Below are 16,273 nucleotides of genomic sequence, written 5' to 3'. Positions count from 1 at the left end.
TTGCACTTTATAGCTTGAGCAGTCTTGCATTATTCTTTTGCTTTTACACATATGCCTCGATAGCTAATACAAAGCCACGTAGCTGATCTATCTGGTTGCTCTATGGGCAATTAAACCAGGAGTATCACCGCAGCAGGAATAAGTGGGCAAATTACACGTGTGAAGTAAGCGGGCCTTTGAAGCTTGAGCACATAGGCGTTACTGTACGAGAGGCTATGTTAGGATTCCTGGAGGGATCAGTGGAGGTTCACTGATGAATACCAGAAAGTAGAGAAGTGATGTCATAAACTTTTAACAGTCTAGTAAACTATTTTTAAGGTTTTCTATATATAAGGTTTTCCATCTTGGTGAGATCTACAGCTTTCTCTATGCAGTAGAGGAGGGTTGTCCTTGATACATTGAGAGGAGAGCTCTCTGACCTCCCAAGGGATTAACCCCAAGGGATCAAAAGCCAAGACCAGGCAGCTCTCGATTTCCTGCACTTGTCTAAAGAAAACGAGAAGCCTCCAGAAGTATTACCTTTGTTCTCTTAAGAAACGTGACAAATGATAAAGCATTGTGACTTGTAAAATCTTGCTTATGAGTTGCGACATAGAGGCAGAACTCTCATATCCTCATGGGTTTGAGTGGTCTCCGGTTGACCTCAAGTATACCATATAATTTTAGAATTCTAAACACCCCCAGTGTCTCACAAAACAGAGTGCAGTTCATATGAAAGAACGAGTACTTTGTTGGAGGATTTAGTAGATGAACCACATACATCCAGTGCCCTGGTTTTCACCCTTCGCCCTCTAATTGCTTGGTGTTTCATGCTTTTATCAATTATGAGCACATTTTAAGGAGCAAAAGTAGAAAAAAAAAAACATTTGAGTTGCAGAGGGATAGTTCCAGGCAGTAGGCTCTCATGAATGTTATATATGAATTATAGCTTTGAACATACTTAAAGATATCAAGATGAGAAAATATTTAGTCAGCAAAACTAGTTTAGAAGAGAGAGAATGGCAGAAGGCATTCTACACTCCAAGGCCTGGGACTTAATTTAAAGCAAGTCACAATCAGGCCGATAGCACCAGCTTTCCAGGAAGTGAAGATTTTGCTGTCAACCAGAGAAGCCAAGAACTTTGTCTCTGGGATCCTGAACCCAAACATACAGAGGCCCCAGGGTGTTCAAAAAGCCATTCTGTTTCGTGAATCAAAACGACCGAAACACATTTTTGTTTGGCACAGCCCGTTCCCTCTTATAACCCCCCTCCTTCCTCATAATGCTAAAGTTGAGGCATATAAAATATTTCAAATCTTTCTGTCATAGTTAACCCAAATTTATTGCCAAAAATAACAGATCATTTGAAAGGACATGATTTGCCTCCCCTTTGGGACCTGCGGGTCTATCTACCATGCATAACAACACAACAGTTATGTCAGCATATCCTTCATCAGAGAGCCAGAAGGGAAAGTTGGAAAAATAAAAGAAATGACCTCCATCTGTTTAACATGTTGTCAACAGTTTTGGAGACAGACAAAAATCTTAAATTACCTCTGCACTTAAGGTACCTAATTACCTTCCAGAAGACTTTGGATGAGAAGAAGTTTTATCCGTCCAGTGAGGGTAATACAGATGTGGGGTTTTTTTCCCCATGGTTTTTTAGGCAGAGAGAACAGGTGTAGAACAATTCTGATTAAGTGCACATTATGCATTTATATCCCTGTGATGGGGAAGTTGGAACTGAGAGAGCTCCTCAAGGGCTTTAGATGTTAAGAGACCCCATGAAACAATTCAGAAGATACTTGAGGGGGACATTTCTGAATGATGACCTCACTGATTCTTCTCGTCGTTCATGCTCGCCGTTTCCTGTTGTGCAGGTTTAGCCCTCCGTAGGGTTGAGAGCAGGTGTAGGGGGGAGTTTGATGATGTGATAAACTGTGAGTACAGCTTTTCTTGAAGCTTTTCATCAGTCATGACATTCCTGCCAGTTGCCACCACCTAAATAGTCCTTAGTTTTGTCGTTTTTCCATGGGAAAGGGTGGAATCCTTTCCGTGATTGTAGCCATATTCTGTCCTTCCAACCTTGTGTACCAGACACTAGACACCTAGTCATCACGACCCCCTGCATCCTGGGCGCTGGACGCCGGCCACCTTGAGGGTCTGGTGCTCCTCACTGCACTGAAATGGGTGCAATGAATGGAAACCCAGGAATGGAATTTGGCAAAATCTTGGTGTTCCACTGTGATGTCTTACCATTTAGTTTCTGAGATGACTCAGTCAGATGATTCTGTGTGATCTCTATGCTAAACTGAAATAGCATTGTAGAACATTTAGATCATCTAGTTTTTCATTTTTTTTTTAATTTTAAAGGTGAGATACAGAGAAATTAAATGACTTGCCCAATTCACACTATATTTAAGACAGAGACAGTATTTAAATCGAGGTCTTTTTCTCCTATGACGTATATCACATTTCATCACAGAGATGTATTTGTATGACTCTCTCCCATACTAGATTGTCAGTTTCTTTAGGGCAGGACTCTGCCTTGGTTCATTTTTGTTTGCCCACAGGAGTAATACCTGAGCCACATATACTTGAGTGAATGAATGAACAAAGATAAGTCATAAACATGTGAAATGTTAATCAAATTAAGAAAGGATAGTAGGTCAGTCTGGGCTTCTGTGGTGGCTTAGTCATTAAAGAATTGCCTGCAATCTGGGAGACCTGGGTTCTATCCCTGGGTTGGGAAGAAACCCTAGAGGAGGGCATGGCAACCCACTCCAGTATTCTTGGCTGGAGAATCCCCACGAACAGAGGGGTCTGGTGGGCTACAGTCCATGGGGTCACAGAGAGTCGGACACAACTGAGCGACTCAGTCCAGCACGGCTCAGTAGGTCAGTCTAGTACCATATTGTTCAAGTAAACTGTAATATTAAATTTTAAGTTAAAATAGGCCTTCTTGAAGAGAATGCGATTCCTTCTAATGAAATATGCTGACAGGCTACAGAGCTGACCTCAGCAGAATTGGGAAGTCTCAAGTGTTTCTCTACTCCCTGGGCCTGCACCTCTGTCTTTCTGTCCAGTGTCCCTTTCCTGAGGCCTTTTCCAGCAGCCCTGCGGACCACTTGCTCTTTCTGAGGTTACCCACTGGACCCCATAGTCTTTCAGGGGTCTTTACTAGGTGACAGGTATTAATGAGTCGGAGAAATGAAACTACGTTAATGCATTAGCGGGCAAGTATGATTTCTCTCCTAGGCGAAATAACACTCACCCAGTTAAGTGAAATTCCCTCTTGGGAAGTTATTTTTGTTTAAAGATCGCTTTTGTGTCCCAGAAATCACACCGCATGGGAAAACGGCCCTTCCTTCCTCCGTGTATTTTTTTTTTTTTTATCTTTTTTTAGATTTATTTCTTACTGGAGGACCGCTGCTTTACAATGTTGTGTTGGTTCTGGCCGTACAACACCGTGAACCAGCCGCGAGCACACATCTGTCCTCTCCTTCTTGAACCTCCCCCCAGCCCCGACCGCACTCCTCTGTATTTTTATATGCAACACACTTCCACAAGGCTGAGTTGCCTCGTGTATGCACAGTTCCTCCAGAGAGTCGGCACTTCTCCTCCCCTCATTTATAAACTTCTTTTTGAAACCACTTTTCCTTCTCTCACAAACAAAAATCTATTATAAATTACACTCTGCCCGCTCAAGAGATGTTCCGATGACTATCAAAACTTCTACTTCCAAAGATCCTTGAGGCTCTCGTGATATCTTTCAACGCAGTACAACTCTTTGGAACTGAAAAAAATACCTTTTTTAGTTATGTAAATAATGGAATTGTACATGGTCCTCTTACCTATCACTATTTGTCAAGCACTGTCTAAGCACTTCGCAGTCAGTCCCGATTTGCTCATTTCATTCGTTCCTTTGATCCTTACAGACGTCCTAGGGCTGCAGTGTTATTCTTATTCCTGTGTTGCAGATGAGGAGACCAAGGCAGAGAAGGCAGAGTAGCCTGCCAAGGGTACAGAGTCAGCAGCCCTAGAGCCCAGATTCGAAGCTCAACAGACGGCTCTCTGTCCCTTCCCCGGGAGCTCTTCCCTGCGCTGCCTGCCACGATCAATGAGAGACTGGTCCCTGCCCAGTTATCAGCTGGATGTCCGCGGAGTCTGGGAAATGAAGGGGAAAGTTGGACTATCTTTCATCAACTCTGATTTCCTTGATAACCACCAGACAATCAGCAAATGTTACAAACCATATGTGCTGAAAAAGCCAGGTGTCACCAGGAGGACTGGAAATGCAATTTTCTTTCCACTCTGATTTTCAGTTTTTATGAGCGATGCCTCCCAAGTGGCTCAGCAGACGCCTGTCTGTATCCCAGGACATCGTGTGCGATCCACGGCCATCCTCGGGGAGCCCTGGGTGGCTGAGCTCCACGCTTGCGGGGGGTCCCTCTGCCCCTGCCGACATCTCTGTCTGAGCAGCTCTAGAATGCTCGATGAGCTGACGAGCCTCTCCACCCACGGGCTCCACTACTCAGGCTTTCCCCATTGTCAGATTTGCGCTGCCGGGGAGAGCGGATTTCTCCCCAGGGTTTTACATTTCCCCGCTGCCTTTATGGACATAGGTGAATTAGTGAAGTGGGCACAAGGAGAAAGCGTTTTAAACCTTTCAGTAAAGCATGTGTGTTCTCGGTACAGAGTGGATTAGAACACTCTTTGGGGCTTGAAAATCATGTCTCAAAATGGCAATTTTGTATTCTTTTGTCCTGTGATGGACAGCTTTGGCATCACTTCATACTTAAATAAAAGGCTTCCCGGGTGGCACAGTGGTAAAGAATCTGCCCTCCAATGCAGGAGACTCGGGTTTGATCCCTGGGTTGCAAAGATCCTCTGGAGGAGGGAATGGCAACCCACTCCAGTGTTCCTGCCTGGAGAATCCCCATGGACAGAGGAGCCTGGTGGACTACAGTCTATGGGGTCACAGAGGGTTGGACAGGATTGAGTGACTAACACACACACACACACACACTTAAATAAGGTATTTTATCTTTAGTCCTGAGACTAAAATTAGTTTACTTAAACTTATAAACAGAAAACATTCAGACTAATAAATATTGAAAACTATGTGATGAGATAAACATATATATATATATTTTTCTGCAGAATGAAGCACAAAACAGAAGCGTTATTTCAGACTTGGAGCAGATAAATAGCAAGCTATGTCTGAAAATTATTCTCCTGGGGTCTAGCCCTTTTACTAATTTTTACAGTAAAGGTTATTTTACTTCCATGTTTGACTTTTACACAAATGGATTTGGAAAAGAAGAGCCATCCCTGCCCTGTGTATAGCAGCTGTGCTTACTGGTTTTATAATCTGTAATCCTAAATTGCGCTTCTATTTTAATTTCAGCATTCCTAAAGCACAGGATTCTTATCAGATGTTCAGACATGACTATTTCAAATTGAAAGGAGAAATTCAGCCATTAAGTCTCCTCATCTTCTCTGAGATTTTCTCTCTGATGTGATGAAGTGAAATACTTCTTCATGTCGCCCGTAATTTCCACTTACACCACCATCTTGCCTATGCAAACTTTTAAATAGGCTGTAGATGCGAGAGCGTCTAAAATCCGTAGTACACATCTCGTCTGGCTTGGCGTTATTGTTAAGTCAGCGAGGATCCTAATGGAGTGCAGGGGACGAGAAAACAAGAATCCAATCAATAGACGCAAAAGGCAGAAGAACTTGCATAAATTAGCACTCTTAATAGGAAAAGATAAATGCACATTCCCTTTCATCTTTCAAGCCATACACATGAGTGAAAGAGGCCTAACAGATACCACCCTGAGGTTTTAAAAAAGTCTTTTTTCAGGGGTGCAAAAATTAGAAAATGCAAGTAAACTGAGCCTGTTCTGGACCGCTGAAATCAGGTCGATGTTTCAGATCCAGTATGTGGAACTCAGCATGTTGTGTCCACACGGCTAACACTGTCCAGCGTCGTGCACAGCAATACCGGCCCTCAACAAGGATCTCCAGAGGAGGGCTTGTTTCAAGACCAGAGTTTGTCTTGGGGCAACGAGTCTCTGATCCTGACATTCGGGTCTTTCCAGTGAACTCTGTGTTTACACCACGTCCGCTTCGGAAATGGCAGGCAGGATTTGTCAGATGAAGAATGTCCTGGTGTCTGGGACCTGGGTGGTCACGGATCATCTACCACCGTAGCAGCACACGGTTATTCACTAACTCCCCCTGGCTCAACTCAGGGAATTCCGAGGGAGTGATGGCAGCGTGTCCTGTTCCCTGTTATACCAACTACACTCTGCCTTGGCGGGAAACAGTAGCATGAATGTCAGAGGGCAGCGAGGGTCTGGCACTATAGTTTCGCGTCTTAATGGAATTAGCAGCGCCCAAGAATGTTCTCTGCCACTTCATCCTGGGCTCTTCACCTCTTTGTTTATTGCTTCTATCTGTGGGAAAGGAACTGGGTGTTAAAAAAGGCTGACAATAACCTTCAGGGCCTTTGCTAAAAGGTGATCTCAGCCGTGGATTTGCCATCTCACTTGGGCAGGCTTCAGTGCAGCCCAGCAACCTGATCACTTGCGTTGCTGGTTGATTTAACGCAGGCCAATAAGAAATAACCCTGGTGCTTTCTCGATGGCATTTCTCCAAAGAGCTCAATTATAGACAGGGAGAAACCTGCACCCCAGGGAAAATTTCAGTATCCTTTTTCATGATATTAGGGAATCCTCTGGTTTGAAGTAGGTGCTTTTTAAGATAAGGTATGTGTGAAATTCACACTGCTATCATTGCTTTTATTATTGTTTTACAGCACCTGGAGAACTTTTGCTCTTGGGGAAATCTAGAAATACTCTCTTAGGGGAAATACCCTTTGTATTGTTGGAAGAGAAAGAAGAATTAACTTGTCAGTGTTGCTTTGCTCTCAATCCAGACAGCCAGAAAGAGGTTTTTGTTTTTTTACATGTCTGCTAAGAAGTATCAGCATTTCATATCTTTTTCTTTGCATATTTTGAAAGAGGTCTTTCCTTAGCCCTCTTCCATTATTGCTCTTAACTGCAATCAGTACTTTATGTGTTATATTACATAGCTTTGTTTCATTAGGGCAATGAAAACGGTATTGAACAATAGCAATATAATGCAGGGAAACCGTTTGTAATTCAGCTGGAAATTGCTAATGCAGCAGACAGTCGATAATACAATCAGCTCGACTTTCCTAGGAAAACACAAGCGAAATTTCCCCTATTTTTCTCTCGAATCCTTCTCATCAGGCGGGAGTGAGGGAAATGCTCTGAACGGCACTGGAAAGCTGGTTGCCCCTGAAGAGAGAATTTCTGTATGCCCTGGGTTTTGAATGACATCCACAGGTCCTGGGAAGAGCTCCTATTTAAGACTCAAATTCTCCCTGGAGACTTGTTTTCTGAGCGACTAGATAATTAACAGTCCTGAAAGGAAACAGCTGGATGAGACGGTGCTCAAAGTTCCTCCCTCTCGTGTGCGTCTCTCTCGTCTTGATGCAGAAGTAGGGTTCTTATGAAATTATTATCGAATATCACGTCCCAAGGGAAGACCAGGGGCTCTCTCTTTACAAGCCTATGTTATGCATGCTTTGCACACTGAAGAATTCATAATTGCTGTAGGTTAAGACCGGTAAACGTGAGTCATGTCTAGGACGGCAGAGGCAAGCAAGTTGGGTGTTTTTAAGGAGTGATGCGTTAGGATTTTATTGCTCTCGACGGCAGTAACTTCCCTGTGGTTGTTCTAGAGTCAAACCCAACTGTGTAGAAAGTTTTATGTGAGAGGAGTGCACAGAGTCGGTGCACACAGATACTTGGCTGCAACTGTAATGCTGAGAATTCCATTATATTTTACTTCAGTGAGTGCTTGGAGAGGCTGGGTTGCAATTTACCATTAGGAAAAAATAGGAGTGGTACATCTAATTTTGAGTCTCCCTATACATTCCCACTCCAGTACTCTCGCCTGGAAAATCCCATGGATGGAGGAGCCTGGTGGGCTGCAGTCCATGGGGTCGCTGAGGGTTGGACAGGACGGAGCGGCTTCACTTTCACTTTTCACTTTCATGCATTGGAGAAGGAAATGGCAACCCACTCCAGTGTTCTTGCCTGGAGAATCCCAGGGACAGAGGAGCCTGGTGGGCTGCCGTCTATGGAGTAGCAGAGTCGGACACAACTGAAGCGACTTAGCAGGAGCAGCAGCATACATTTTCCTAGTCATTGGAACCAACACAATCTCCCCACACGTGATACGAATTTTTAAATGTCCTAATGCTTCAACAGAGAAGAGCAGTATTTCATGTTTCCAGAGACTTCCACACATCTCTGCCATCTTTGGAGATATTAATTATATCTTGAAGCCACCACCCCGATTTTAAAAGTAAGCGAAACTAAACGTCATACTCTGCTGGGAAGCGCTGCTGGGCACCTGTGAGTTGCTTCCATCAGCTTTCATGGCCAGAAACTTGTATTTAAACCAAAACAAAAGCCAGAAGCCCCGCCCCATAGTTCCAACTTTTCAGCTCCTTGCCTCCTGTGGGTTAGAATGGCTGGTCGCCTCTTAGGACTCACAACCCTGATGGGGTACATGTATGCTCCAGACCATGTCCCAGGTGTATGGCAGACACATGGAAGCTCAAGTCACAGCCTGCAGGAGCCAAAGGAGAGGCGATTCTGCCGCCCGGACCTGCTCTCTTCCTGCCCCCCGTGTGCATGCCTGACGCAGGGCGGCCTCTACAGCGCAAACAGTGGGTATCCTTTGCAAGAGCCTTGTGTCCTGTGCTTCCAGGCTGCCCACTTGGCCAGCATGTGCCCTCTGGTCCTTTCTCTAGTCATGTTCACACGACCATAGTTGGCAGCACTTTCAGTGACCAGGACTCAGGCTTTTCAGTTAATGGCTGGCTTCCTGAAAACATCCTTGGGTGGGTTTTGGCTGCAGTGAATCTTTTCTCAGCTCCAGGGTTCCTGACACAGAGAATCTGAGAGGGCGCTAAAGTGAATTCCCTGTTTGGTTACCCTTTCACTTCCCAGAGATGGGGGGAAAGGTATATTTTACATTTGTCTCTTCAATATATTTTATGTTTAGGATAGAGGAAAATCTACGTTCCCTTTAGAACACCAAATGCCTTGTGATTTTAAATAATTGTCACACACAGAGCAGGTACTCAGATGTTGACTTAAAACATCAGTGAAAGTGCCCTGTTTTGTAAATAAACAGTGTGATATAGTCCCATTTGTCGCTACCCTAGATACAGATTTTGTGCTCTGTTCCAGGCCCATGTCGTAGCTCCCATAGGTTTCGTTCATGCCTCTGTCATTTTTTGACCCAGCGCACCAGAATTGAGTTAATGACTCAGTCGTAGTTCACATTCTCTCTCCGTTGAACTTGAACAGGAATACAGTGTTAACGTGCTCGTGGAAAAAACTCTGAGGTCTGGGCTTGTACTGTCGAGTGCTGAAGAAAGCCAGTTGTGACCCGTCCTCTCAAGGCCCTCGGTGCTGAGTTGTCATCCAGCCTGGCAGGCCCCTTATCGCGCTCTTATTTCATCATCTCTGTGTCTTGGCATTAACCATCCCTCTGAAATCCCACAATCTCCCCAAGTGGCTCGTTCAGAGCTTGTAGCAGGACCAAAAATTCTGAAAGTTCAAGAGGAGGGTCATGTGCATTTGCTTTGAACTACAGCTCTTTTCCGAGGTAGACACTTTGAAAGCAGACCTTGCTAGAATGGAGGGGGCAGGGAAAAACACAAGTCTATTCTCTGTCACTGAGACAGACAGGCATTTAAGGAGGCAGGGATATTATAGCACTTGAGAATCCCCTAAAGTGCTTAGATTTATTTCTGAGACATAAATGGTGAATTGTTTATTTCTTTCTCCCCCTTATGTTTTCTTGGGATAGAGCAATTAGTTTCTTATTTTTTATGATTGCATTATTCTTGCATATATCTTTCTGTGGTCCAGGCTATAAAAGTAAATAGAGGATCCAGCTGTATGAATGAATATGCTTTTAATGAGTGTGGGGAGGAAATAATAATACTAAGTAGTATAAAACCATTTTATGTGATGAACCAAAATACCCTTGTTCCCCAGCTCCCCAGCGTTGAGCCACAGGCCCCCAGTAAATACCTGTGTAAAATGACAGCTTCATGTGTTCTGGTGTTAACAAAGTACCTCACGGTGTGTTTGGTCCCCACAACGCACTTAATATGATTTTTTTTTTGAAAGGCGGTGGCATATTCTGCTTTAATTTCCAGGGTTGGGGAAAGCTAAAATGGAGTATGTGACTTTTCTCTAACACCCTTCATTCTATCTTTGGGTGAAAGCCTTGCTGAAACAGTGAGATAACACAGTTGCTGGGTGATAATACAGTCATTTTCGTGGTGCCATGAGTTAATTTCAGAGGTGGAACTATCCTCATGCAGGAGTGTAATGTGGCATCTCCCCTCAGACCAGCCACTTGCTCAGAACAGCAGGTGGACATCCAGTGTCTCCGGCGTGCAGGGCAGTGTGGGTTGCCGTCAGGCCTTCCCACCACTCTCGGGCCTCCCTTATTCCCCCTCTTCCTGGCCACTGTTCTCTTGCTGTTATTCGGTGGTTCTGAGTCTCTGGAGTCCCTGGCAGTGATGTGATTCGATAGCACACAGCCTCAACTCTACCATTAATTAACTTTCAAACGGCCTGTGTTAGCCTCCTCAGGCTTCCATGACAAAATACCACGGACTTGTTGGCTTACAGGGTAGAAGTTTACTTTCTCATCATTCTGGAGGATAGAAGTTCTGGATGAAGGTCCAGCAGAGTCAGTTCCTGAGAAGAGTGCTCTTCCTGGCCTGCAGAGGCACAAGAAAGAAGAGTGGAGATGGGTAAGGGGTGGGGGGCATTTTTTGGCATTTCTTCTTGAAGAACACTAATCCTGTTGGGTTAGGGCCCCACCCCTGTGACCTCATTTAACCTTAATTGCCTCCATGTTTATCTACAGACACAATCACAGGCTGGTTGAGGCTTCAACGTATAAACTGGAGGGTGACCCAAACATTCAATCTGTAATACTGCCCAAGTAAAAGGAGGGAAAAAACTAAGAGAAGCACATCCTGACGTGGGAATTCTGTAGTCCACTTTTGACCTGACACTTGATGCTTCCGCCCCCACCAGTGGCCATGTGAGCACATTCTGATGGTGGTCGCAGGGGAAAGTTGAGAAGTCCCAGGAAATAGCCGAGTGCCAGTTTGCCTTCCCTCCTTCCAAGAGAGGAGGGATGGGAGGGGAGATTTCTAACACCCAGGAATGCTCAAGGACAAGGGATTGGTTCTAGTGATTTTCTACAAAGATTTGAGCTATGCTTTGGCAGCTTTGAGGTGATGAGAAAGTTGCTTTCCTTCCGTGACCCGGGCCTGGGGAACAAAGGCTGGGTGTCCTGACAGCAGAGGCACACTCTGGTCCCTGTGACTCCTGTGGACTGGGGCAGACCCTGGGCATACCCCAGCCTGGTCCAGGCCTGACCTGAGCAGAAGGGAGCCTCAGAACCAAAAGATTCTCAGGATCGCCAGCTTGTGGTTGCTGGGACACAGCTCAGAGCAGCACAGGGTTGGCAGCGGCTGAAAGGGAGCCTTGGGTGTTCCTGCCAATGTGATAGGCGCTTGTAGGATTTTGTGAAGCCGGCTGATGAACCCTCTCAAATACAGGCACCCAATGCTGCTCAGCTGTGTAATTGGGATGGAAATGGGCCAATGAGAGGCGGCAGTTTATTCTTAACCTTTGGGGAGTCCTGTTCCAGGAGACTGTGTGTGGGGGAGAGAAAGAAGCATTACAAATAATAAGCTTCTCCGCCTGATTTGTAATGAATTAGTAATAAATGGCCTTGTGCTCCCTGCAAGTCTGACGATTGCAGAGCAGCTCCAGCTAAGAGCACGGGACCACATCTTATTTTGATCAGCTGTAGCATAGCAAAGACATGTAATTATCATAATCTAACAATTAGCCTGGCATCACTTTCCAGTGTTTAATTACCCCGATAAATGGTAATTGAATAGAGGACTTAATGACGAGAGAAACTTCCATTCTGCCTTAGGTGCTTAAGTTGTCTACCCGGCTAGGCGTGATTCTCTAGCGTTGCTTGAACAACAGGCCTGATTATCATTTTCCTTTCTGCCTTTGGCTGTTATTTCGTTTCCTGGTCTTGACCTTTGTCTGTCGTATTATTTGGCTCTTATCAACATTTGATACTGGGGTCCAGAACACAGAAGGAGGTTCTTGGGCACTTCGCAAAGTTTGGTCTGCTTCTAAGTGTTGCTTCTAATGTCCATCAGCTATGATTTCCTGTCTGGGATGTCCCTCAAGTCACCTCTATGTACAGACACCATGATGAGCATTGGGGATACAAAGATGAGTAAACTCCAGAATCACCTTCAAGGAACACTCTATGTAAAGAATGGAAGCCCCCATAAAAATACCTAGAGTCATAGTAGTCCTGGTGATCTGCTCTCAGCGCTCAGTTCAGTTCAGCCGCGCAGTGGTGTCCGACTCTTGGCGACCCCACGGACCGCAGCACGCCAGGCCTCCTTGTCCATCACCGTCTCCCACACTTTACTCAGACTCACGTCCGTCGAGTGGGTGGTTCCCCAAGTGCTATGCCAGCGCTGTTGTTGTTGTTGTTTTCCTACATCTATGCATTTACCTTGAATGCACTCAGTATTTTCTCTGACTACTTACCGCCTACTTCCTAACCACTCCAGATCACCTCCGTCTCTCCAGATTTGTATCCAACTGCCCACAAGGTCCGAACCACACCAAGTGACAGTAGCTACCGTCTCATGTGCCGATTTGCATGGAAACAGCAATAATTTCTGCTTTGCACCCTGAAGCTTTGTATAAAGCTCCAGTATCACTATCGTGCCCTAGCTTTGCAAGGTTCTTGCTTACCCTGGTCCAGTGACGACCAAACATAAAAAAAAAGCCATAGAACATTTATTCTCTTTCTTCCAGCTTGTGTTTGTTCATTTAATAATAAACTAATAGAGATTAGCTCCACACCATGTAGATCTTGGACACCCCACCCCAGTTTTTTGGAAAAGTCAGGCCATATTTCAGAGTTAGATGGTAATGATTCCAATAGGTTATCATCAAGCTTTAATACAAATATTAATTTTTCTGCTTATACAGCAGTAGGTAAGGAATAATATAAATATTTCTTTACTGCTTGTACAGCAGTAGGTAAGGACCATGAAATCATTATTTGAGCTGGTTAGTAGGAAGGACATTAACTGTGGCTCTTTGGTTATTGTTCTTAATTTTGAAACTAGGAAGGGCCTGAAATTGGGCTGGGTAAGTCCATCCTTGTAGGATACGAAAGGGCCGTGTGTGTGAGCTGTCTGCTGGGCAGCTGAATGGTGTGACTGACTCGCTGCCCCCTTATGCCCTGAACAGAGTCCGTTTGTTGGGCCCTTGTTCTCCCAGGACGGTGGCTGGATAACCTGGTAACGGACTTCCTGCATCTGTTTTCGGATCTGGGTGTGTGTGGCAGCCGCTTCGTTCCATGTGCTCGACACCCCGTAGACTCTGGATAACTTTGGACGTGAAGGGCAGCTTGGTCTGGAAGCTCCTGACCAGTAGGAGTCAAGAAGGAGCCCGTTTTGCGTGGTGGAAGTGACCTCCGTGAGGTCACACACCGATTGCCAGACGATAATTCTTTATTTTATTTTAATCCCTTTTAGAAAACCATTTGCAGTGGTCTGCGACGTGTCAGGTCTGTGGGACTCTGCCTGCTTAATTCTTTGGCTGATTTAGCCTGTTGATGTCAACACATTCTTACTTCAAGCCCGAGGCCTCTTTGGGGGCTTAGAAGCAATTAGACTGTCACCCAAAGCTCTGGGTCCCTTCCTGAAAGAAAGTCTTGTTTAGGCTCTGCCAATTTAATGCTTTGTTTCCTTTGGAGCTCCTCAGTCAAGCTAATAAAACAAACTCCAAACAAGTTAAAACACTGGAGGACAGAACATTTGTGGGCCTTGTATTTGAAACAGGTACTCCATCTGGGAGATTCCAATTTTAAAAAGTCATTCAGCCCGAAGTGACTTGTACTAGAAAAGCAACAAGCACAAGGCATTTGAGATTTCGGTCCATCTATTTGAGATGAGTAATTAGCGTTAATTGAGTGATTTTTAAATGACTGGCTTTTAAAGCACACACACAGAGAAGAAAAGGGACAGGTTAGTATACTAAGCCACTAATAAATTCTAAATATCTGGCCAAGAAAATTACATCTTATTCTTATCACCAACAGCTACTGAACTGAAGACAAAGCTCTCACGCTGCAGAATTCGTGATTACTGAAACATTTATTTTTTTTCTTCCAGCTTGCATGTGTAAGAAGGTCAGTGGAATTTTCATTAATGGATAAGCAGAGCTAGGAGTTGGCTCTGGGTTCTAAATATTTTGTCAGAGTTGTATGCTTCGTTGAGTGAGAGTGTGTGCTGTGGCCTACAGCCTTTCAACTGCACAAGAATATGTAGAAGATGTATCTGAAATTCATCCACGAGTGGGTCTTCTTTTAACTTGTAAATCTTCAGTTTTGTGAGGATTTTAGTCATTCTTGTTATGTTCTAGAGCCTGAAAGAGCGGGATTAGGCTGCCTGGAATGATGGATTTCGGTCATTGTGTACTGTATCTCATTCAGCCTCAACAACTGGCCTGGTATCGGTACAACTGTTTATGACTCTGATATCTCAGAACTAAAAAGGAAGGTCAGTGACCAATACATTTGAAAGACTGGCATGTTTCAGCCTGTGTGAGAGAAGAAACATTTAAAATCAGCAAAGCAAATTTCTTTAGCTCCCAGTGATGTGAACATGATTTATCCACGCCAAGTCTGATTTGCTGTTTATATTTCTCACTTTAACCTCTGCGGGAAAACAAAAAAAGAACGTCTTCAGCTTTAGGATCTGAAAGCCATAAGGCTGGCATTCTGTGCTGAAAGGAGTAACAGAAGGAGACAGGAAGAGGCATGTTATGCAACAGAGAACGCGTCCTGCCCATCTCCTCCCAAAACATATTGATAACCAAACCCCATGTCTGTTGCTGAGCCCATTAGGCCCTTCAGGACAGATGAGAAATTCTTCTGGTTAAAAAGAGACATCTTATTCTCAAATTAAATCCATAATAGAATTGAAAGGCTGTGCTGTCAAGACATAGTCACTCTAGATTTAGTTTAAAATTTGGGAGGAACCTTGAGCTGATAAATTTGCCTAATCTTTGACCATAAATCATATCCTTCTTTTACATTTCAATTTCAGAATGTAATATGTTAAGTTGCCCCGTAATTAAAGAAATGACACTGTAGTCCGGTTCAAATAGGAATATTAAGACAATCACTGCCTGGACAGATTAAAATACATTTAAAATGTAATCATCAACTATCCAGCTCATGAAAAATAACATTTTCATCACTGAGTCCGTTAGAACATTCCACGAGATGGGGATGAAAGTGCCTCACAGCTTCCTAACCTCTAACAGCCACCCTGTCTCCTTTCAGTAACGCTGTTTCTCTATTTATGGAGTGAAGAAACTTCACTCAGGAACTGCTTGATAAAATACCTTGGTACATATTTCCCTGGAAGCAGGCTCTCTGCTGCGCCAGCAACATATGCTAAAGGCCAATTTAGAACATTTTAAATGTACCCCATACCCTTTCTTTTCCAGCTACTGAAAATGAAGTATGTTTGGGCTTTAGCAAAGGAAGATGGCATGAGAGGAGGAGCACTGCAGGGGCAAGTGGCTGCAGGTGACCTCGGAGGCCGCGACGCTGCCGCTTCTCTGCAGCCTGAGCCCAGAGCACCCACTGCGCGTCCTGTGGACGCAGCCTCCCGGCTCTCAGTGTCCGCCCCACGAGCGCAGATGGTGGGAGAGGAGGAAGGAAGGGCAAGGATGTGCAAAACCACCCACTGAGACAGGAAGCTAGGTGATGGCTCCTTGGCGGAGCCAAGAGGAACCAAGGTCAGTGTAAGCTGAGAACGTCCGCTCGAGGTCAAGGCCTGCAGTGGGCAGGTACCAGGCGTCCCCCGCAGAGTGACCCATGTTTGAAATTATTCAGTTGGGAGCAGAACCCCACCTGTCAGGTTACCTGTGGTCATCAAACAGTGTTTGGGTCCTTTTTTCAGCAGAAACCTGGTGGTACATTGTTGTTAACTAAGAGAAAAGACAGCCTGTCAACTCTTAACTTCACCTCTGTGGTCCTGATTTCATCTGAATTCCAAGACTCAAGCTGCAATTCCCTTTCTCC

The 16,273-nt window shown here is 44.7% G+C and overlaps 1 protein-coding gene across 1 annotated transcript in view; it reads left to right on the top strand.

Moving 5' to 3' along the window:
• EFNA5 (ephrin-A5) overlaps positions 1-16,273 on the top strand; it is a 127,261-nt gene that overhangs the window by 52,615 nt on the left and 58,373 nt on the right. The window contains exon 5 of the mRNA XM_010832007.1: positions 15,694-15,891. Within this exon, the coding sequence (XP_010830309.1) occupies positions 15,694-15,891 (198 nt within the window). The remainder of the gene's footprint in view (positions 1-15,693; positions 15,892-16,273) is intronic.

Source organism: Bison bison, unplaced genomic scaffold (assembly GCF_000754665.1).
Source record: "Bison bison bison isolate TAMUID 2011002044 unplaced genomic scaffold, Bison_UMD1.0 scf7180017864533, whole genome shotgun sequence".
Lineage (NCBI taxonomy): Eukaryota > Metazoa > Chordata > Mammalia > Artiodactyla > Bovidae > Bison > Bison bison.
The sequence above is the reverse complement of the archived record's forward strand: the minus strand, read 5'-3'. Positions and strand labels throughout refer to the sequence as shown.